The sequence below is a fragment of the Carassius gibelio genome, chromosome A1 (genome assembly GCF_023724105.1).
Source record: "Carassius gibelio isolate Cgi1373 ecotype wild population from Czech Republic chromosome A1, carGib1.2-hapl.c, whole genome shotgun sequence".
Lineage (NCBI taxonomy): Eukaryota > Metazoa > Chordata > Actinopteri > Cypriniformes > Cyprinidae > Carassius > Carassius gibelio.
In genome coordinates this window covers 6,035,803-6,060,260 of record NC_068371.1, presented here as the reverse complement: position 1 = coordinate 6,060,260, position 24,458 = coordinate 6,035,803, and the positions used below count along the sequence as shown (strand labels likewise).

General features: G+C 35.8%; 2 protein-coding genes across 2 annotated transcripts in view; one reads left to right on the top strand and one right to left on the bottom strand.

The window, feature by feature from the left end:
- The window catches only part of LOC127969432 (zeta-sarcoglycan-like), a 208,941-nt gene extending 204,260 nt beyond the window's left edge, over nt 1-4,681 (bottom strand). Inside the window, exon 1 of the mRNA XM_052571412.1 lies at nt 3,618-4,681. Coding sequence (XP_052427372.1) covers nt 3,618-3,656 — 39 coding nt within the window. The 5' untranslated portion in view covers nt 3,657-4,681. The remainder of the gene's footprint in view (nt 1-3,617) is intronic.
- Nucleotides 4,682-7,664: 2,983 nt separating this feature from the next.
- Nucleotides 7,665-24,458, top strand: part of tusc3 (tumor suppressor candidate 3) — a 73,275-nt gene continuing 56,481 nt past the window's right edge. Inside the window, exon 1 of the mRNA XM_052571140.1 lies at nt 7,665-7,795. Within this exon, the coding sequence (XP_052427100.1) occupies nt 7,691-7,795 (105 nt within the window). The 5' untranslated portion in view covers nt 7,665-7,690. The remainder of the gene's footprint in view (nt 7,796-24,458) is intronic.

Below are 24,458 nucleotides of genomic sequence, written 5' to 3'. Positions count from 1 at the left end.
TCCTGCATCTTTAAGCCATTTATGCTCATATATCCTAAAAGTTTATCTGAGCAAACAAATCGAGTCATGGTTCAAATTTTGTCTTCTTTGGGCGCTTGGCCTTCAGTGGAGCAATAGAATTTAAAATGTTCAGATATCATTAAAATGACAGAGGTACTCATCTGCATTTTGGTTCCTTGGCAATGAATCCACTGAGTCAGAAATATGAAGTGATGTATAATCTGAAGCAAACTCATCCGCTGCACCTGCTGTGAAGTGTCGAGTCCACTGAATTTGTGAGGTTGTAACAGCAGGCCAACCAGGCAAAGTAGTAGTGAATATAACAGATTTGTGGTCAGAAAAACTGGTGTCACAAAATTCATTGTCCAAGGTAGAAAAGCCATGAGTGAAAGCCAAATACAAAGTATGTCCCTGGATATGTGTGGGACCTTGCGCAGCGTAAAAGTTACTGAGTCAGTAAATTTACAAAAGACCCTGGGAAGTGTCTCATTGGAGCAACAAACATGAATATTAAATCACCCAGTAATAGGATTTTATCAAATTGTGTTACCATACCACCCAAAAAGTCTGCAACCTAATTTAGAAACAAAGTATTTGATTGTGGAGGTCTATAGATTATCAACCTAGGAATCAACCGACAACTGAGGAGTCATAAAGAAAATTCAACATGGAGGGAAACGTTCAGAAAACAGGCTTGAGTGAACATCTTTTGTCCAAGTTTCAGTCAAGAAAAGAAAATTCTAATTTTGTGATGTACAGTAGCTATGTATAATAAAGGTCTTATTAAAAGGTGAACACACATTAAGCAATGGTATCCTGTGAAGCGGTGCTTCACATCCTGGATGTGCCAAACAGCCTGACGACCACGATGCAGTCTGTAGCTCTCAGTCTGACTGCAAGACTGCTGTGCTTTCCACTACATGGCAGTTCCTTAATGGAACGGCAAGAGGCCGTCGACACAGGTAGTCATGGATCGACAGGAATGGTGGAAAGTACAAACAAGAGGCATCCGAACCAGCATACTCTGAATTCAAAATAACATTTCCAAATTCTATCAGAGACTGTTGATCGTATACAAGTATATTAGAGCCATAATATGCTAAAACAACATTTAAAAGAGACCAAAGAAGCGTGAGTGACATATGACATATGCCAAATATAGCAGCACCATCTTGATATCTTCAATTTATTAATCACTTCATATTCATATATTTCTCGCTTGATCTGTCATCAAAGTTTGCATTCCAGCCCAAAAATTTTTGGCCCCTTCTTAAGGAACTTCCACAGAGTTGGTAAAGGATTGGCAGTAAATTGAAATGACACTCCAAGAGATTAAAAAAGGCATTTCATCAGGTCTGAATTCATGGGACACATATGCCTCCAGATAAGAGGCAAACCAGAGATGCTTGTTTAATTAAAACTATCACTTAACAACTCTGTTAAGGACAGAGAACTGTTTGCTTCATCAACACTGTTTTTAATGACTCCTCTATCTCGAAATCTATTCTTGTCCTGCTGTGTAATGAAAAGAGGCCACTGGTGATACTTCACAGAGTTCATGTAACATGTTTACATGTTAACATGATTCATTAGAAAAGTAATAACAAGAAGAATGTGCAATTACAAACAACTCCACAAAGCAATTACATAACAAGTGCATGTTGTTTATTAGAAGTACCCTGCATAATTAATTAGAGAGAATTACATGAACACTATAAAAGTTCGACAGTGTCGCTCTAAAGAGGATCTATATCAATTCAGTGAAATTCACAATGCTGATTCCTAAAATAGATATATACTGTAATTTTTCTAAACTGTAGTGTTGGTATATAGTATTATGTGGTATTTGTCCTGGTTTCCCTAGAACACAGAATCACTGTCTAAATACAAGAACTTATTTTTAAAAGATGTAATGAAATGGTGCTTTTGAGAATCGCTTATTTAATCAATAAAGACACTTGGCCTGGGGGAACATAGATCATTTAAAATCACAAAGCCCAAACCAAATACAATACAGAAATCAAGTGAATTATAGGGAAAGAGGCAAATCTCCTGATGATAGATGCCAGTCAAACACACTTGGAATTCTGCTGCTATAGATCTATTCACTAGATGTGTTCACAATCTCTTTCACTCTCCTTTATGTGGGTCCAAAAATAGAGAGAGACAGAGAGAGATACACAAACACTAAAATCAGCTTCAGGGTTATTACAGTTAACTAAAACCATAAACAAAGAAAAAAATGTTGCTTGAAATACATAAACTTTAACTGAAATAAAATTAAATATGAAAACCTTCATCTTATTTTAATGCAGCTAGTTGCCAAAGCAACCTTAACTACAACTATAAATAAAAATATAAAACATACAGACATCTTAAAAAAAAAAAAAAAAAAATTATAATATATATATATATATATATATATATATATATATATATATATATATATAATTTGCTACAGTAAAAAGGTGTTAATTTGTTAAGCAGGGTCAACTGTATTGTAAAATGATAGAATTTTCATCTAAAATACATTTAATTGTACTGAAAACGTTTTAATTAAATAAAAAATATAAATTACCTTATCATTTACATACAATACATTATATTTAACAAGGAAATATACATACTCGTACATTATAAAATAACATATTATTTTTGTGTTTTTATAAGTAAACACAAAACAAAACAACAACAAAAAAGTTGCTTTGTTCTTTTTTGTTTTCAGTTATATTCAGTGGAGTGTTTTATGTTGTTCAGTTAATGCTTGTTGCATTATTTCAGTGTCATTAGCATTACCCTGTGTTTTGTCTGTACTTATTATTGGTCACAGTTGCTGGATAGACCAACTTTCATGGCAATTTCAAGTCATCATGGCTTTCTATTTTTCCAGATAATATGTTACCAACAGAACATCTTACAGTAACAAATAGATTTTTGGGGGGGTTTTACTCAATCATATAATTTGCATATTGATATTACATAATTTAATTACATTAGAAAAGCTATCATATTTTATGTTACCATCGTCACTGTATTTCTCACGGTTAAGTTCTTGCAACCAAAGTTGCAGCCCAACATTTAACATTTTAGAATGCAGCACTGGCCACACAAATCTCCCATATACCTGTTTTCCAGTCTGAACTGTGGAGCTGTCCACTGCCAGAGGTGCTGAAACACAAAATCCCTCAGTGGGACTTATCTTTTTTTTTTTTTTTTTTTTTTTTTTTTGGAAACGCATGAACATAAACACAAAATAAGATACGAATAATTTTTTTATACCATCGCATATGGATAAATGAAGATGCACTCGATGGAAATGACTGGAATTGAAAGCCGATCGAGGGAGTGTCTGAACGGAGGGAAAAACTCTTTTTTTTTTTTTTTTTCAGAAATCCATAGTGCATGTTAGAGAAAAATGCGAACTGTTTGCGAATTGACAGGTGACCATGATGCTTTAGCAGCAGCCTAAGACATCGGCAGCTGTACCTTTAATGGCCACAACTTGAACGAGGGTTATTGAAATGCACCCCACGCACAAAATCCAGCAGCCCACCACCACCACCACCACCGCACTGAGTCCCGAACGCACACTATACGCTGTCACATCAGCAGCTCACCTTCAGCGCCTCGATGTCCAGCGATGCCGATCGCTCCATATAGTAAGATAAAGTCTAACACAAAAGTTGTATATCTAGCCTTGTAGTTCCCGAGCGAAAGCCAGCCCAGTTCTCCGAGCCGCGGCGGATTCCCTCAGTCTCATTCCCGCTGATCACGACTCCAGCGACAGCCTCAACTATTCGATAGCCTGTTTGAAATATAACAAGTCACTCAGAGTGTCCCAGCAGCAGTAACGTGACACAAACAGACTTGCGTGTCGCTCTCCTGTTTCCAAAGGCAAAAAGTGTTTCCGACAGTAAGAGACCGTGTTGTCATTGAGATCGTCGAGCGCGCGAACGGCACATTTGCAGCAATCCTCGTTGAACAATCTTTCAAATCAACCTTTTGCGGTATATTTAAAGAAATCGGTTCGATTCGAGCAGGCGGATGAGAAGGAGGCTTCTTGCTGCGACACGGCTGGTTTATTGACTGAACGTTTGATTGACTGATCGGTTGATTAGACAGTGCGCACTACGCGGCTGCCCTATTCGGTGATCTCCAGAAACCTCCCGTTATCCAAACGCGCTCCTCCAACCGAGTACCGGTGCTCTGAATACGGACTCTGTGTCTGGGAGAGGGGGTCTGGGGAGGGAGGGATTGGAAGGAAAAAAAGGGGGAAGATCTTCCTCGAGTGGATTGTATAGGTGATATATATAATTATTTTTCTGTTTTTTTTTCTGGCTTTTTGCGGCGCGATGACTATCCACACTAGTCAGTTGACTTGCACAGTCCCCTTAGTCTTCTGCGAGCAGGTTCTTTTCATCACTCAAAAAATAAACTGTCCTGCGAGTTATTCTCCTGGGTCCTAGAGCTACGATGGAAGAAAGAGAGAGAGAGAGACTCTTGCCCGCATGCTGGGCTGATCCGCAATGCTATTTAAGTTTTAATTCGCATGCGTGTGTTGCATCTTGAAATATAGTGCAAGTGCACTGTTGACTTGTCCTCATGAACAATTTCCAGTGTGAACGTTCAATCCAGTATATTAATTCTAAAGTGTCAGTAAGTTATGTAAAAATGCTACCATACCATAATGAAAACTGTATTTTAAAAGATAATAAACAAGCTTTCCAGACAATTCTGATGTTTTAAGTTTTTTTTAAATTCTGTGTGTGTGTGTGTGTGTGTGTGTGTGTGTGTGTGTGCGCGCGCTTGTGTGTGTGTGTGTATGTGTGTATAGGTTAGGTAAAAACTAAATGCACTATAAGTTGCTTTGGATAAATGCGTCCGCTAAATGCATAAATATATACAGTTTTTACTGTAAATTTAACAAAAAATAAATAAAATGTGACAATTAATTCATACATGTTATGTTCTGTAGCTTGAAATGAGAAACGTGAAAATGACATGTAAATTTGCTCTTAAAATAACCTACACAGCAGTATTACAGCTGAAATCATTGTTCCAAAGGCAGGGCTTGCACTGAATCTCTTTTCATTGTGCCACTCCACAACCAATCATTCCTTGGCATGGATTTTACATGCGCATCTGACCTCAGCTGGGTACATTTTGCCAGCCCCAGCTCTGGTGACGTCAGCTCCCAGTCTAGGACCCAAATTAACAGCCCACAATAAAGTGAGCTGAAACCACAGTGAGACTGATTTCAAGTGGAACAGCTCAACAGCAATTGTGTGTATTCAAGCATCCATGCGTGTCTTTGTGAGAGAGAGTTTGGGAACGCCGAGGGAGACAAACATGCAGAGAATAGGTAGGTTTAAGTATTGTGTCCTATATCAATGGAAAACATATATCATCCTCTGTCTTGCAAATTTTGGCATGTTATTCCTGGATGAGGTAAGAACTAAATGTATGTCGCGTTCAGCAAAAGCTGACTGTCACACCACTTGCATGTCTGTGTGTGAGAGAGATTATTAAAGGTATAGTTCACCTAAAAATGAAAGTTTGCTGAACATTTACTCATGAGATTGTTTCTTCATGAGAACATATTTGGAGAAATTTAGCCTTACATCACTTGCTCACCAGTGGATCCTCTGCAGTGAAAGGGTGCCGTCAGAATGAGAGTCCAAACAACTGATAAAAACATCACAATAATCCACAAGTCCATCCTCCAGTCCATCACCTAATATCTTCTGAAGTGAAAAGCTTTGTGTTTATAAGTCATCATTTGTCATTAAGTACAGTAAGTTTTTATTATTATTATTATTATTATTATTTACTTTGAATGATTGCTTCAGGCTAAAATATGAGTCCTCCATCCATAAAATAGCTTTCCCCAGTGCAAAAGTAATTTCGTCTGAATCAGGAGAGAAATATGCTCAGAACAAGGACATTTACCAGCAAAATTAGTCCAAGGCAGTTCCAAAAAAAAAAAAAAAAAAAAAAAAACATGGATATTTATGTGAGACGATAATAGGGACTTTTTCACTGTATGAAGTGATGCATTATGTATATGCATTATGGATTCATATTTGACCATAAGCAGTGGTTAAAATTTAAAATGCTTTAATGATGGATTTGTTTACAAACAAAACATCTGTTTACTTGATACATTAGTTGATGGACTGGAGTTTTAGGGATTACTTGTGGATTATTGTGATGTTTTTATCAGCTGTTTGGACTTTCTTTCTGACGGCACCCATTTACTGCAGAGTATCTATTGGTGAGCAAGTGAAGTAATGCTGCATTTCTCCAGATCTGTTCTAATGAAGAAACAAATCTTGTAATGGCCTGAGGGTGAGTACATTTTCTTTTTTTGTGTCAGTTATTCCTTTAAAGTAAACTATAACATATTCTTCATATTCAACTCCTGAATAAAAAAATGCTCATGTGTTTATATTACAGCCAGTTAAATCTAAGTCAGACATGTCAATGGTTTAGTCAGAATCTAAACCATTTCATTTAAAAAAAAAAAAAAAAAAATGATTAAATGCATTAAAAATAACAGTCTGACATTTGCCACATGCATCTGTGTGATGAATGACATGACCTTATATTCGTTCTGCATAGAGATGCATGCTGGCCAAATGAAAGACATCATTTGCTACAGAGGTATGAGTGAGTCAGGTCCTTGGGGGGGAATGGAACAGACCAACCATGCACTTAGCTTGTACGTGAGCTAATAAAAAATGATGAAATAATAACTTAATATGCCTGATGGGTTATGTATGCCATCTAACATACTGTTCTTGAGATACTGTATACAGTAGAATTTCCTTTTAAAATTACTAGACAGAATGTTTCCTTATTTATATATAATTATTTTTTATTCATATACATACATATTCATATATTCATTCATATACATACATGCAAGCATCAGAGCAAAGTGTACTGTACTAGTCATGGTATTTAATTTTTAAGCAGTTTGTGTTAAAGGACATTATTTTCTCTCACAATCAAATGTGAGAAGCTGTAAATAGCAGCACTCTGCCTTTCAAGTGCGTTCTATTACCCTAGTGACCTCTCAGCTGCTACTTTAATAAAACAACTAAAAGATGTATTATGAGAAAGAAACAGGGAATATAATACACACTAAATAGCATAATACATCTTCTACATTATTTTTGTATGTTCTTCACAACTAATTATTATTATTAATAATAATGCATTGTATTATTATAACTAACACGTTATTTAACACTTAAGAACATTACATGAACATGTCAAATGCTTTAATTTCTAATTTTTGCCATGTCATGCATTCTCCATGTTCAATATAATTCTATGATGGAAAACCACTTTTGGGTTTGCCCCCCATTGGCAGGAACTGGAGATGCAGCAAGGCTACATATAAACGTGTGCATCTTCTTCAATTACTGCTTAGGCTGTGACAAAACTCTATTTCTAAAACATGTTTACAAGAAAATGAAACTTACATATTTTTAAATGACTGATAAAGTTACTCCTGAAAAATTTAGAAGGATTTTACATGGTATTCCCCTTGTTATTTCACGCATTTGTAAAATCTAGTTAAAAACTACAAGTCCCAAAAAGCGATTGTGTGCCCTCTGATTGGAGGCGATTGTAGCCAATCAAAGAGCTCAGCAGTACTGATGCGATAAGAGCATCTTCCATCATGGCGGTGGCATTCAAGGGATTCCAATTCAACCTGCCGTTTGCGTCCATATTGTTGATTCTGCTGCTATGTCTTCAGTCTGGAGGAGGGCAAAAGAAAAAAGAGGTACTGATGCTATGTTGAAGCTGCCTTTCACAGCTGCGAGGGCTGTTAAATTGTGGAAAAGTCTTACAGTGCCCGTGTCCAACTCGAATATCTTTATAAGGCTACCTGCCGCGCAGTTAAATGATGTTGACATATACATGACCCAGAGACGGCTATTTTTATATTTTCATGGGAAGAATTAAACGCTATTCTAATATTAATATATTTTTGCGTTAATGTTCTAGCAAAATTGTGTTTTATCCTCGCAGTTGTCTGTTCCACTGGGATTGCGAGTGCGCGTGTCCGTGCAACATTGTACCGCTGGCCTTACATTGTAAAATAATAATAAAATAAACAAAACTAATCGATCGTTAAACAAAAGTAGACGTAGTGATATATATATATATATATATATATATATATATATATATATATATATATAGGCGCGCACACACACATACGTACATGCACACACATTAATTTATTTATATTATTATTATTATTTATTTTTGAACATATTTTGGACACTTCCATCAGTTTGAATACAATTAAATTAAAAGATCATTAAATTTTAATGTATTTGTTTTTTATTTTATTTTTATTATTCTGAATTGCCTTAATTATGTACCCCAGAGACTAGACAGTCTCTATATAGTCTTTCTTTCTCTTTTCCTTTTTGTTTCTCTCTTTCTCTCCTGAGAAAATATGATGTGTATTTGACCTTTTCCTCTCCCCTGCAGCAGAGGAGCAGGAGAGTGATCATATTGAGCACAAATCAGGCAAAGTGGTGAAAGCAGCAACTTTCTGCTTTCCCCTCCTGCATTTTTAAACTCATTTCTTCATATTTCCTCTTCCTCTTTTGTCTTTTCCTCCCTCTCTTTCCTATCCGGTGCTCTGCGGGTGCTGAGAAGGGCAGTATTTTGACTCCCTGTCATTTGATCTTAATATATCTCTTAAGGTTTACTCTGCCCTCTACAAGCAAGGGAGGAATATTGGAGTTGGTAGTGGGTGTAGAATATTTATTTATTTATTTATTTATTTATTTATTTATTTATTTATTTATTAACCCAGCTACTCGTTCATCAGCCAAATTGTGTGTCTCAAATCTTGGCTTGGCTCATGTGAAAATGTAGGAAAAGATTGAGTAAACAGTTTTGAGCTGCTTGAGTTGCAGATTCTTTGTTTCCCCTTTGAATCTGCCTGAGGTGGACTCTTCTTTACAGCGTTTACAGATGACTTGCAAATTTATTTATTTCTTCTTATTTTGTCCTGGTTTACAATCGGGGTCAGGGATGAGGTTTCTCGTTAGGCACTGTTTTCTGGGTTTATTCCTGGCATTTTGAGGATTTGGGTGCAAAATTCCCTTCTAGCTTTATTTTTAGGTTTTGTGTGGATATTATATATCAAGATGGCTGAATAATGATATTTTAAGATATTATGGGATTTACCAATAAGCCTGCCTGCCTGGCTAAATAATATAAGTGTGAATATATTGTGTTATAAAAAAGAATATGTAGGTATTAAATGCTCATATCTTATTTTTTTTTTTTCAACCCTTTTGCCTAGTTGGGTTTTCAGTATCTTAAATGCCAGTATTTAATATTTCAATATTTTAGATACTCACTGCCAAATACGCCAAATCATTTTCATGCAAGGGTTCTTAAATCTAAAAGCTATATAATTCTATGTATAGGCAATAATTAATACTTTGATAATTGTTATAAATGTGTAAATATTATATAGTATAGTATAGTATATAATAGTTTATATACTTTTAATTAATTTTAATAAATTGTTTTTGCTTAATAGTTATTTATTTATCTAAATTAAATGTTACTTATTTATTTATTTATTTTGATCAGTACCTTTTTGTTTTAGTTACTTATTTATTTAAATCATATTTTATTTTAATCAATGCATTTTAATTAAATATTTACATTTTTATACACTGCTTTTCTCTCTATTCCTATATATATAACTCAAAATAGGCTTCTCGGTTGAGTACATGGCTGTGTCCAACACTTGATTTTCTTACTTTAGCAACTGCTCTTAAATCTAAATCCCGTAGGCTGTGTTGAATCACTTCCAGAGAATGAGTCAAATGAATATCTGTGTAAGTTATATTTGTCTAGATGTCATGCTCTGTTCAGTTTTAATGCATAAGAGGTGCTTTTGCTTCTGGATGATAGATTTTCTTAGTCTTTTCCAACTTCTGTAGCCATGGGCATAAATTTGAATATGGAATAGGTTCACATCCCTTCCACTGTTACCAAGAGACCGCTAACAATATATCAAGCCATCAGAGTTGTGACAAAATATAATAAGCATATAGGCAGTATTGTATGCTTTCAGGTTAGGCAGTAATTTAGGTAGAATTTATTTCTTGATAAATACAGTAAAGAATATAATAATAAAATAATAATAATAATAATAATAATAATAATAATAATAAGATTTTTAAAAAAAGGAAAATTTACAGCAGTTTTTGTTGTTATTGTTGTTGTTTGTTTGTTTTAATATATTTATATATATATATATATATATATATATATATATATATATATATATATATATATATATATATACACACACACACACACACACACACACACACACACCTGTGATGCAGGTCTTAATCTAGTCTTTAGAGTCACATGATCCTTAGAGATAATTCTATAGTAGTCAACATTTGAAGTGGATCAAAAAAATAATCAAAGTTGTCCTAGAACGGGTATTGTTTTGGTTTTAGGACAACTTTGATTAACTTTTTTGAACAAAAATGTTGTCTATTGTATATGCTGAGCATATCAACATTATATTGAAAAATGAAAAAAATATTAAGAATGTTTTCAACATTAGGGACCTTATCATACACCTGGCGCAAGGCATGGCGCAAGTGTTTTTGCTAGTTTCAGCTCAACTCAGTTCTCAAATGAAGATGTGCAAATCCACGATCATTATCAGCAATTATTTTCACAGCTAGTCAGTTAACAGTACTAACAGTGTAGTAACTGTGTAGGAACATATTTTTTTCCCTCATTTTATTTGAGCAAATCTCTGTTGTGCAACCCTTTGCAAAAACGTAAGAGTTTAAAATGATTAATCAAATTGTTAAATTTCTATGCATTTTCATTACCACCATTTTTGATAGTATATTTGTATTAAATCATAAAAGTGCAGAATCCAGAAAAAATTAAGTCAAAACAGTATTTATGAATTTGTATGAGTAATTAATGGTAAATCTAAGTTATTAAACTAATAAATAATCAGTGATTACAGTTTCTTGTTTTTCATTCATGAAATTTGAATAAACATGCTTTCAAACATTATTCAACCAAAAAAGAAAAAAAAATAACTGTTTTGACTGTTTAATACTGTCATATAACCGTGATCTTTTTTGTGACGATTATCATACCGTGAAAATCTCGTACCGTTACAACCCTAATGTGTAGGCTACGTAAATATAAAAATGTCCTAATGTATAATCATCACATGTATCAGAATTAGGCTTTTTTTTTTTTTGCTCGCTCACGAGCAGCTCAATTTCATCTTGGAGAGGTGTTCTGTCTTTGCACTTGCCAATTCCACCGTGTAAATAGCAAATTCGACATGGCACGAGCGCAAATGGCTCTTTCAAAGAGAATTGGAGATGATACTATGATTGGTTTATTGCACGTTATGCCCAAAAAACATCCATTACTCATTAAGAGAATAGGGGCAACCCATTTAGACCATGCGCCCGGGTGCGCCGAATCTTTTCCCGTAATTAGCAAAAGCGTATACGGACATGCCCTGAGATCATTCAAATAGGGCCCTAATTGTTAATTGATAATAAAAACATTCTTAATATTTTTATAGAAACCGTAATAATTTTATTCAGAATTATTTGATGAATAAAGTTCAGAATGGACTTAAAATATTTTGTAACAATGCAAAACTCTTTTCCAACACTTTTGAACAGTTTAGTGTGTCCATTCTAAATAAAAGTATGAATTACTGTAAAAAAGGTAATGCATATATGTTTCACTTATAGACTGACCAGTATATGTTTATGTATAATAAAAAATGTGTTAATACTTCAATATTTATTTACATTTAAATTATTAAATTTATTTCAACAATTAGCTCTAATTAGATGCAAAACTGTGTCCAGTTTAATGCTTGTTTATTGTTATGATAACAGTAGCAGTTATTTTATTGTGAGTATATAATATACAATTTGTATGCTGCATAGAAATCAGGCAGCATTATAATTGAAATTAAAAAAAATGCCAGTTTAATACATTTGAAGCTGATAAGCAATTTGAATATTATAAAAAACATAGAGCATTGATGAGTTGCTTACAATATCGGCCGAAGCTTGGCTAGTACAGATATGGTCACTGATATATAATATAGCTGTAATTCTGCTACTGTTTTGCCGTTGGACTCACGGGATCTTCTGCTGTCTCGATTCCTCATATCTCTGCCAGAACATTTCTTGTAATACAGTATCTGCCGCAGGAATAGTGTCCGGGCCCCTGATAGCTCCATCCTGACTCTAGCAGCTGGAGCTGAAGAGCAGTGTGATCCCTTCTCCCTTCAGCTCTCAAACTGCGGCTCGACTCATTACTGTTCCAACTGGCACTGGGGCAAAATGCTTGAAAGAGTTTATGTTCTGAAACAACTGAAATGTTTGAAGTCTTGAAACCTCCCTCTAGCTGAGGTGAACTGTGCAAGGAGGGCCACCATGCTGAGTGTTTGATGAAGGCAGTTTAATTCTAAAAGCTCAGAGGCATAATGATGCTTACGTGTAGTCATCCATAGATAGGAAAAGCGCGTCATGCTGCTCTGCCTCTCTCAGTCTTTCCCCTATTCTCTATTTCTCTCTCTTCTCGTTCTTGTTAAATTTTTTCCCTTATTGTTGGGATGGACTGCTCTCCCGTGGCATTGATCTCTCAGATTGGGAACACGGTGTCAGTGTGCCAACCTGCATTTATACATTTCCATAATGAGTCTCATGACCAAGCAGAAACCTCCCGCTCTCTCGTGAAGCCAACACAGAAGTAACTTAAACTGTAATTTGTCAGTTGGCCGCTAGAAGCGGGCTGCAAAAGAGAGTTAATCCCATAGACCTCCCATGTTAAAATGCCCATCTTGGTTCAATGTAGTTCTACATAGCTAATTTTGCCCTTTATGACAACTGTGAGGGTGGGAATTTTTTTTATAACTCATCCATTTAAATTACATTATGCCTTAAAGTTCTGCATAATTAAGGGGCGTGGCCACTTGAGTGACAGGTGGATTGCTGCTGCTGACACTGCCATCGAGATAGGTGGGGGTGGCTTCAGCAACCAGCTCCCACCTTTTTGGCAATTTTCGATTATCCGGGAGTTACGTGTGCCAAGATGACGATGGCCTGCTCTGCCCACTTTAAGCTTCAAAAACACTATTCAGAAAACTATGGATGATGTCACGGACATTTTATATATAAAATGTTTTTTTTTTTTTTTTGTTTTTTTTTTTACATTTGTGACCACTGTTATTGGAAGGCATACAAGTGGCAAAGGAGAGGAAATGACTGCCTAAAATGACTGAAAGGGGAATGGTGGAACATATTGAGTTAGACTCAAAAATCATTAAAACAAACTTAAAATTAACTGAAAACTCTCAAGAAGAATTTTGGAAAAACTAAATTACATTAGGGAAAAATAAAACTGATTTCACAGAGCCATAAATATATATATATATATATATATATATATATATATATATATATATATATATATATATATATATATATATATATATATATATATATATATATATATTAGGGGTGTAACGGTTCACAAAATTCACGGTTCGGTTCGATACGATACACTGATGTCACGGTTCGGTTCGGTTCGGTTCGATACGTTTTAGATACAGCAAAATGTAAAAACATCTCAACTTTTCAGAATGCCGCAAGCGCACCGCGGGTCATGTGACAAGAACCAACCAATCAGCTTCATCCTTTCCCGTAACAACGTTGAGAGCTCAGCCAAGATGAAGGAACAGCTGATCATAGTTGTATATGGATTGCAATTTTGAAATAAATTCAGTAGCAGAGCTACTGCAAGCGATTTTTAGAGCTGCAAATCCATTTATCCTTCGCTGAAATTTCCGCGTCTCATGGAGAGAGCACGTCATTGTTGCTTAGCAAAGACAGACGCCTCAGGAGAAAGACGCGCTTAGCGTTTTCCATGCGTTTTTAGGCAAGATATGTGAACGGCCCCTAAGGCGCTCGCTCACTCAGCACGCGCTGAAGGCTCGTTGCAAAATGTCTAATGCATTTAACAGACCAGAAATATAAGATCCTAAAATAACCAACAGGTCTGGTGTTTGGGTTGGATTCCCTGTAAGCTATAGTGTCTAAATGCTGCAGGGATAGTTTGCTGCGTGCATGTTTCTCCTTTTTTTCGTCTTTTCCCAGATAGTACTGACGCATATATTCCCGCTGGTTTTTTTTTTTTTTTTTTTGTAATCCCGCTGGTGTACCCTGTCATGTTGCAGATGCGACATACCGTTGTTTTTTTATCCACCACTCTCTTGCCATCACCATTATAGCTTAAAGGGAATCCAAAGTGCACCCAAACACCAGACCTGTTGGTTATTGGAGGATCTTCTCATTTCTAGTCTGTTAAACGCATTGGCTATTTTGCAACGAGCCTTCAGCGTGTACTGAGTGAGCGAGCGCCTGCTGAGTAGCCTAACATAAACATATAAGATGGTGTTTTTTTCTTCTTCGGGAGTGTCAGGGGCGTTGCCTGTTACGTTGTTTGGGTTATTGGGCTACCTTGTTGAACGCATATCATTATATTTCTTTCTCTCTCTTTTTTTTTTTTTTTCAAATATAATTAATTACTCCAACGAACCGTTCGGTATACATAATGCGTACCGCGTACCGAACCGAAAGCGTCGTACCGAACGGTTCAATACGAATACGCGTATCGTTACACCCCTAATATATATATATATATATATATATATATATATATATATATATATATATATATATATTGTTGTTACAATTTTTATAAATTGTTCTTAAATTGCTATCCCAATCTCATGAATATGCAAATCAATACTACAAGTTTCTGTTTCTATTTGGTGTACTATTTATACGATCAAATTGACTTTGGCGTGCATATGAAATGCAATGGTTAGGATTAGGGGTGCGCATTATATATACACCAAAAGTGCTTATCATATACAGGAAAAATGTATTATATGCACGCAAAACATGTGAGTGCCATATCCACGTCAAAGTAAATTTCTGCATTTAAATAGCACACCAAATAGAAACTGATGCCATATAGTCGTGCTTTTGATCCGCATTTTCATAACACCAGGCTCTAAATTGTTTAAGTTTCATGATTGCAACCAATTAGTTTAGTTTACTCAAATTAAATTGAACCATTAAAACAGAATTTAGAAAAATAAAACTGAAAAAAAAGGGATTTGGGAGAAAAATAAAACCAATTTCAGAAGGCCCTGACCACAGATTTAACATCATTTTCTGCTGAAAAGTGATTGCATTTAGTGGCCCATTTTTTTGCAGTTTTATTCCTCAGGTTTAGCATATAAAGAAAACAGTAGTAAAACAGATATGCATATAATGAAGTTGAAGTTTCTGTAACCTAATAAAGGCTGATGGAAGCAGATTGGGTTACCCTAATGGGGGCTGCCATATTGAGGTCACATTACTAGGTGAAAATATTGTTGCTTTATCACTGAAGTCTCTGTGTTACTGGACACGTCTCCTCACAGAATATATTACAGAATATATAACTGCTGAGAAAGCATTTCTCCAGTGGCATATGTATGTAAAAAACATGACATCCACACCATTAGGTGGCAGTGTAAGTACAACACTGCCAGTATTTGTTAGTGTAACAGAACAAATAGTGCAGAAATTCCAATTCGTCTGAAAAATGGCAGATGTAGGGGCAGTCATTTTTCAGGCTTCTTGGAAAAACAATCACTATTTTTGCAATGGTGTTTGTGCTTAACAGAAATGGAAAAGCATGAGTCCTTCACACATGTGCACAGCCGTCGCTTCTATGCCTGCCTGGAGCGATAGGGAGCCCTGTTTAAGGCCCAGAGTAGTGGATTGCAAAATGATTTGTATTGTGCTTGAGAAGCATTACCAAAATGATTCTCCATGCCATCCTGACAGACGCAGTACCCCAGCCACTGAGAGGCTGTGATATATCAATATATCAACATTAGACCCAGACTCATTCCACATGCATTGCTTATAATCAAAAATAAATAAATAATAATAATTCTGAATATTGAGCAACTCATGGTTGGCCTAGCCCTGAAAACCCCACACTCTCTTCTCCAACTGGGCATGCTTGTGTGGTGCGTTCTTTCACTTTGCGTTTTAAAATGCAAAATAAGGCTTTAAAAGATAAATACACAAAAAAGAGGCATGAATATTTAGCAGGCCCTGGGCCCCCCTCCGGTCTCCACTCATGTCAGATCCAGGTCTGCAGGTGTAATTCCATTTCCCTTGTACATTTGATTTAATATTCAAGAGATTTGTAGGCCATTTGTAACAAGTGCATTTATATTCTTACCTTCTCTCCAAGGGAAAAAGAAAAAGTGGACAAGCTGTGTGTTTTCAATGCACTGCAATGTACGTATATAAAAGTTTACTTCAATAATATTTAGTTAAATTTACAGTTAAAGTGGGCAGCTATTCCCTGAACTTTTAGACATTATGGGATGGGATGTGACTAGGGCTTCACGATATATTGAAATTAAATCAATATTCCAATATTTCACATCACCTTTTTTTTCTCATATTTTGCAGCCATGCTGTGTACATCATTTAAGTCTTAAGTAATTATAGAAACATGTTTAAAGGAAGAGTTCTCCCAAAATCACAATTCTATCTTCATTCACTCAGCCTCATGTCATTCCAAACCATGATTTATTTTCTCTTGTGGAACAGTCAAAGACTTAAATAATGCATCACTTCAAAAGACTTGGAATATAGTACACAAGTTGTATGCACAACCTTTATAAAATACATTTATATTATTTTGTGTCCATTGAAGGTTAAAGAGTCCAGTTTCTATTAATTGGAAGTCCATCGGAAAGAGGGAAGTTCCATGGAAGAAAGTTGAGTAACGGGCTTCTTTTTCCCATCAAAACTCCTGTTCTTTACATTGCATACTGAAATAGTTTCGATTCAAAATACGTGATGCAAGTGTAATTAATTGTATTTATGAATTTGAATGTGATTGACTATTAGAAGCCCTGCTGAATGAATGATAATAGCCTGTGTGGCAGAACTGTCCGTTTGATGGATGCTTTGTGTTCCTGAGACATTGCCCTGTCCACTTTCTGACATTTTGGTCAGAAATTTGGCATAATCAGATGGCAGTTATTTTTGAAGCCGGGGGAAGGGGAGGGTACTTTCATTGACCACTAGTAGGAAGTCAGACGTGGTCTATTTAACATCAGTCCTGAAATGTCTTTGACGAGTCTAGTCAGCCTGATGTTTTTACAAAACCATAAGCTCTTTTCCTGTTATTTGTGGAATACAGAAGCATTTTTTTTAACAATTTAAGTCCAAAATATTATGGTTAATGTGCTTTAACCATTTTGAGGGTTTTTACTTCATCTTTCTAGGATTTTCGTTAGACTGCAAACTCCACACCAGTTTATTTCCCACAGGTTCTTTCATTCTCTGACTTTTTTTCATCCTGAGCTCTTGGGGTTACGTGAGAGCTCTGTTAACCTGTGTGTCATGCTTTGTGCTCTGACCCAATGTCTCTTGTTCAAACTCCTGGTGTTCACAGAGCCCAAAAGAGCTTGACAGCTTCAGGCCGCTGAGTTGGTGCTAAACACAAAGACATCAGTAGAAAAATCACCACCTGCAAACATCATGTTGTCTTTTGTGAAATATGGTATAAGGTAACAACTTCCTCTTTCATTCCTCCCAGTCCTGTATACCCTTCATCTGTTTACCCCGTGGTTTTTGACATCTTCGATTGTCCTTTATCAGTACTGTCATAGCAGTCGTCATCACAGTGTGGCAGCGGATGATCCTGGCAGAGATGCTTTAAGCAGAAGGCTGGTGTGGACGAGTCAGCCTGTCGAAGCGGATAACGTATTCGGCCTTATCAGCGCTGCGCCAGCCGTCCATGGCAAAGCCTTAAACATGCATTAAAGAGTGTATCAGAGAGAGTTGATCATTAGGGAGAGTAGTGACGGGGGAGGATAGAAACCAAGAATCTCTCCAACGCATCTCTCTACCTGTCTTTCTCTTCTCCCTTCTTGTCACTGTTTTGCCCTTTGTCTCCCACTCTCCCTCTATTTTTTGTCAGATTAAGGTTGTTCCGCTTCCAAGATTTCCAAGGTTTTATCAGAATTCTCAGTGTGTTTCAGTGAAGGCACCAAAAGATGCCGTTGCTGTGATGTGCTGGTTGCTTTGTTGCATTTAAGGGCAAATGCTTCACCACGTTACACAGAGCGCTGAGAGAAATTGCTGTCAACTGTTTTGGGTGCCATGAAAAAAAAAAATAAGTTTGGTTGTCAAAGTTTAAAAGTTGGCAAACTAAGATCCAATCAGCTATAAGAAAACATGAAAATTCCCTATATTGCACCTATTCTGCACCTTTTTTTCAGTATTGGAGCTCAGTCGACACCACCACTGCGGAATTTACAGCAGCACTTACGTTTGAATGAGAGTTTAAAGGCTGAATTGAATGTGCTTAAGATGAAAATACAGTGATTTACAAAATAATGGTAAGAAAACACATCTTTTTTTAGTTGTTTTCACAAAAAACAAGAACATAGCATGTTAAGTGAAGTCTGACTAGTAATGGCTACCTTAAAATTCATTGCATATACTATATTGCATATATAAAGTATATACTCCTATACTTAAAGTTTAAAGATTAAAGCGTTAGTTCACCCAAAAATGAAAATTATGTTATTAATGACTCACCCTCATGTCGTTCCAAACCCATAAGACCTCACAACAGTGAAAAAATTCACTGTTGTGAATTTTTTTAATTTTTATTTCTTTATGTATTTTCGATGCTTCAACAAATTCTAACTGACCCTATGATGTCACATGACTACTTTGACGATGTTTTTCTTACATTTCTGGACATGGACAGTATACCATGCACACAGTTTCAATGGAAGGACTGAGAGCTCTCGGACTAAATCTAAATTATCTTAAACTATGTTCCGAAGATGAATGGAGGTCTTACGGATTTGGAACTACATGAGGGTGAGTCATTAATGACATAATGTTCATTTTTGGCTGAACTAAACCTTTAAGTCTAATTCATTTTACATAATGAGGTTAAATAGTTTTCTGTATGCTGGGCTTTAGCTGTTAAACCTTTTGGAAAAGTTGCGTCTTTAAATTCATCCCCTGTAAAGCACCGCCGCAAGATCCATGCACATGCTGATGGACATCTTTGTCTAGTGAATTTCAGCTTATATTGAACTCCCTTATTATTCTCTTCCTGGGGATTGTTTGTGAAATGTCTTTTTCATTAAGTTGAGGTGGTGTAAGCACTTGGTGCCCATCAAGACTTAATCCCATCTCGAGATCTAATATCGCTTCACTCGTGGCCATCGCCATTCATTTCCCAGTCAGCATCTAATTGACGGGAAAATTAGATCCACGTTTCTCTCTTACTCTGAACATGGAGAATGGAAAAAGAACAGCATTTTAAGCAAAAGAGAATAATACGGCAAAACCCCAAATTGAGCTGCTTTGTCTTCTAATACACTCAGGCTTGAGCCAAATCCTAGAGTAAATTATCCTCAATAATTAGTAATGATAATTCTGAGTAAAGCCTGAGGAGTGTCTTTTGTTGTTGTGGAGCACTGCCTGTTATTATTGCCACATTCTGCTCCACTTTTCAACTTATAATGGCTCTCAGAAGAAGACTCAAATGCAATAATCGTATAGTCATTATCTGGGAATTTACTAGCTGATTAGACTCTAAAATTGTTCTGTGTGTAAAACAGGCTGTTTGAATAATGCTTGTATGGACCGGCGACTGGTGTTACCCCCTTTCTTTCAGGCCAGAAACATAATTTACGAATGCTTAAACAATCGTTATACTGTAAGCATTAATTGTTTGTTAATGTGAGTATAGCAATTCTCGATATTCCAGGGGGTGACAGAGTTACTCTCAGCTGTCATTAAATCAAATATACCCCACCCTTCAAAAGTCTGGGGTCTGTAAGATTTTTGATTCAAGTCTCTTATGCTCACCAATAGGGATGTGCAACAGTGATCGAGTACTTGAGTACTCGACCACGACAGCGATGATCGATCACGTAAACGATGATCAAAATTATTATTAATCTTTTTTTTTAATTGGTTATGGCAGCACGTTGGGCGGCGCCCTGATCTCTGATTGGTTAGCTTCCCACTTGATGCCTCAAAAGACGTAAGAAGACATAATAATGGCCTCAAAGTCACGTAGTGATGGCTGGCTTCCCTTTGAGAAGAACGATGAAAAAACAGTTCAGGGTAAGCTGTGCAGCGCCAAGCTTTCACACAAATCAAAAAAAAATACAATGCGCTATCATCTAAAATTTGTACATAAAATATCTGGCGATAACAGAGCGGCAACTCAGACGAGCATTGAATCACTTGCCGTAAGACTTATATGCAACGCAGGCAGAACCGAGAAGACGACAAAGCTGTTCGCTGAAATGGTGGTGAAAGATTTGCTGCCCATTAGTTTCAGGGACAGAGAAGGTTTACTTGTATCTGGCTGTTCCTGCAACATCTGTTCCAGCGGAGCGAATTTATTCCACTAAATGTGAACAGTGCGCACTCGGCTCTCATCTGAGCACGTAGACCGCCTTATGTTTTTTGAATAGACATTTGAATGTTTCACCGGTCGTGGTAAATATAATATCCATTTTTTTAAATAATATTATTATTTTAGTTTTGAGTTTTAGCCATAGTTAAAATATCTAGACTATTTGGTCTCTGTTTTATACCTTATAATAGTTGTTTGGTTAAACTTGCTGAACTTTTTTCTTATCTTTTAAAAACTAAGTTTCACCGCTGGATCAAAATATGCTGCTAAAGTTATACTGGAAGACAATGTTTTGTTAAAAAAAAATGCCGTTGAATAAAGTAACAAAAAAAGAAAAAGTATCTTTGTGTGTTAATTTTTAAAATCACAGACAAATAATGAAATGGTCTTTATAAAATAAAAATGCACTGGATATATTTGTAGCCTAATTACATTATATTTGTAGAGATGATGAAAATCAAAATTATTTGTTTGTCATAGTTTTTATCTTAAATATATTTTAAATCTCATTCAATTATTTAGCAATAATCAGTGATTTCCATGCTGTTAAATAATATTTAAATAATATTTTGGTTGATCAGAAAGTGCAAATTGAATACAAAATATTAATTAAATATTAAAATACATAAAAAAATAACGATAGTGACACTAATGTGAATTTATTGTACTTTCGTTTTTGTAAAGCACAATCCGATCAGTTACACTTTCGGTCAAGTTCACATCTGCATCGGCATATTTTTTCCAGATAAAAGTTGCAAGAGCTAACGTTAGTCTACGTCTGATTAATTAACATGAACAATTATGCTGAAATCGCTGCATATCATCGATTCGTTTCATGCATATATAAGCAATGCCCGATAATGATATTGCTCTTAAATGTTTTATTTTTCTATTATTATTGATATTTTATTACTGATGTTATAATAATGCAGCCGAGCTTTTTTTCCCGTCATATTTGTGGGCATAATTCAATTCATATGGCTTCGAAAACGCGCAGGTTTATGGAAAATAAAACTTAACTTAAAAATAAAACTTTATTAAAATTACAACTATTACACTTAATAACGTAGATGAAAATATAGCACAAATCTGCCATACATTTATAATGAGAACTTTATAGGAATCTATAGTAAAATCTGTCCTTGCCCATCCTTCAGCGCGCTGTCATGAAAACGCATAAGCGGGAGCTCGCGCTCTCTCTCTCTCTCTTTCTCTCTCTAACGCATAACTTAGCATCCTATTGTGCTGATACAAGTTGTAATGTTACGTCTGATATGTATCTCAGTTATCTTATTTATCATAGGATGTGTCATAGAATTAGCTTCCGTTTATTGTTATAGGCTACTCTTCACCTCAGGCAGATATTTATTGCTCCTTTTGTTAATAACATTGCTTGATCATAATCATTATCTAACCTGTCCTAATCATGTGTTCATGTTTTCATAGACAGATTTTCATGTCAGATTTTTATTTTTATTTTTTTTCATTTTCATAATAATCTTCAGATTTTTTCATTATGTACATTATGACCATGCCCCCCCCACACACACATAAGCCCCACCCCCAATTAATCGTTTTTGAAACCTATCGATGATCGAAATGAGAAATTTCCCAAAATGCCCATCCCTACTCACCAAGACTGCATTTATTTGATCTAAAATACAGTAATATTGTGAAAGATTATTAGAATTTAAAATAACTAGTTTTCTATATTAAAGGGTGGGGGGGGTGGGGGAACACGAGCCGCTGGAGACGTGACGTGTGGGCGGAGCTAAAGAATTACGAGCGCGAGTAGGCTTTTGCTTTGAGAGCGTTTGGAAGCTGTGACATTACCGTGAGGAAAAAAACAACCAAAACAAACCATGGCTAACAGTCAGATTCAGCGTATATTTATGATCCAGAATCAGATCCAGGGCTGAAACTGAACGAGAGCAGCAGCAGCAACGATCGTGACCCTTTTTCGTTGGGATTGCATCATCCTTAAGAAATGAACGATACGCAAATCCGTCGTCAAACTGGGCTTTGTTTGTAAAACAAGCATCTTCGAAATGCAGGGAACAAACAAAAACACTTGCACAACTCCGTCGATGCTCTTTAAAAATAAACTCTGTCCACTGGTCCCTTAATGTTTTTGTTTTTTTGGTAATCTGTACAGGGTTGTCTTGCCCTCACAACCAAAAACACACTCCTTTTGTGACATTTCGCGACGCTCTCGCTCTGATCAGTGAATGTCTGTGCTCAGCCTCTCAGTGCTCTGCTATACGGGAGTGCGCGCTCTTCCGGCAGAAGTGCCTCAGGATCCATATAAGGAAATTCCACTCCATCTAACGTCACACAGACCCATACTCGAAAAAAACTTTCCGAAACTTGTTTCCGAAACTTTTGTTCCAAAATTACTCCTTCAAACGTACAACTTAATTTTTGAAACTTTGTCCATGTTTAGCATGGGAATCCAACTCTTTAACAGTGTAAAAAACTCAGAATGCATGAAATAGCATTTCACCCCTCCTTTAATACATATTTTTAAAATGTAATTCATTTCTGTGATGCAAAGCTGAATTTTCAGCATCATTACTCCACTCTTCAGTGTCACATGATCATTCAGAAATCATTCTAATACGCTGGTTTGCTGCTCAAGAAACATTTCTTATTATTATCAATATTGAAATCCGTTATGTTGCTTAATAATTTGTGGAAACTGTGATACTTTCAGGATTCTTTAATGAATAGAAAGTAAAATAAATAAATAAATGGTTTAATGGTTTATTAAATAAAATATGTTGTTATAAACATAGCATAATAAAAGCAACCAGGTGAATTTATTGCATTATTCCCCCAGCAAAAATATTACCTGCTTTTGCTCGTAGGGAAATTGTAGTCTTGTGGTTAAAGATTTGGACTGGTTACCAGAAGTTTGCAGGTTCAAACCTCACAAAGATATATTTGATAGTGTGTATTTATGTGTATGAGTGACTGAAATATATCTGCACAGCTTGTAATGTCTGAAAAGCAACATAAAATGTAAGGATACATTTTAGTTGAATTACACTTTGTTTTAAAGTCACGTTGATTGCTGGACTGTTTACTGAATGGTTGCAGGTTCCAACCCCACAGATAACGGTCCTCTATACTTTTTAAAGAGTTTGGGTCTCATTCATGAAACACGAGCAGAACGAATTTTTGTGTAAATCGTGTGTAAAGTGGTTCTGGCGTAAAATTTCGGATTCATTAAAATGTTCGTATTTTCCAAATGTTAGTTGGTACGAAAGAAATCTACACCTGCTCCCAGCTACGCGTAAATAGTGCGTTTAACATCTGAACATTTTGCTCATTAATACAGCTGCATTTTAATTCACCTTAATCAGGTACATATTTACACAGCATTTTGAAAAAAATATATTATATAAAGTAATTACATACGGTTTTTCTTTTTACTTTTATTATGAGAGTAGCCTAGTAGTATGTAGATATGCTCGATGATGATGGTGGTCCTCCTCCAGTTTGAATACGATTTTTTCGAAGTGAACTAATTTGTTTTTTTGCTGTCAAGCTTCATGTCGAACCATTTTCTTTTCACTTCTGGGACTGTTCGATTAGCAGAAGAAACTCCATTAACAGCATCTGTAATATGCTGCCTAGCTTCCTTTTTTTAGGACCTGATAGTACGCCACGATGTACGCTTGAAAATAAAATGTGGCGTTTTGAATGAACTTCTGATAATAAAACTTCAATTTCTGCAGCTGAGAAATTGTTATTTTTCATTCGCTTTTGAGAAGACACGTTGAAATCCTTCATTTGGTGTCATAATATGATGCTCATATATAGTTGTCTGTCGGATTTAATGGGCG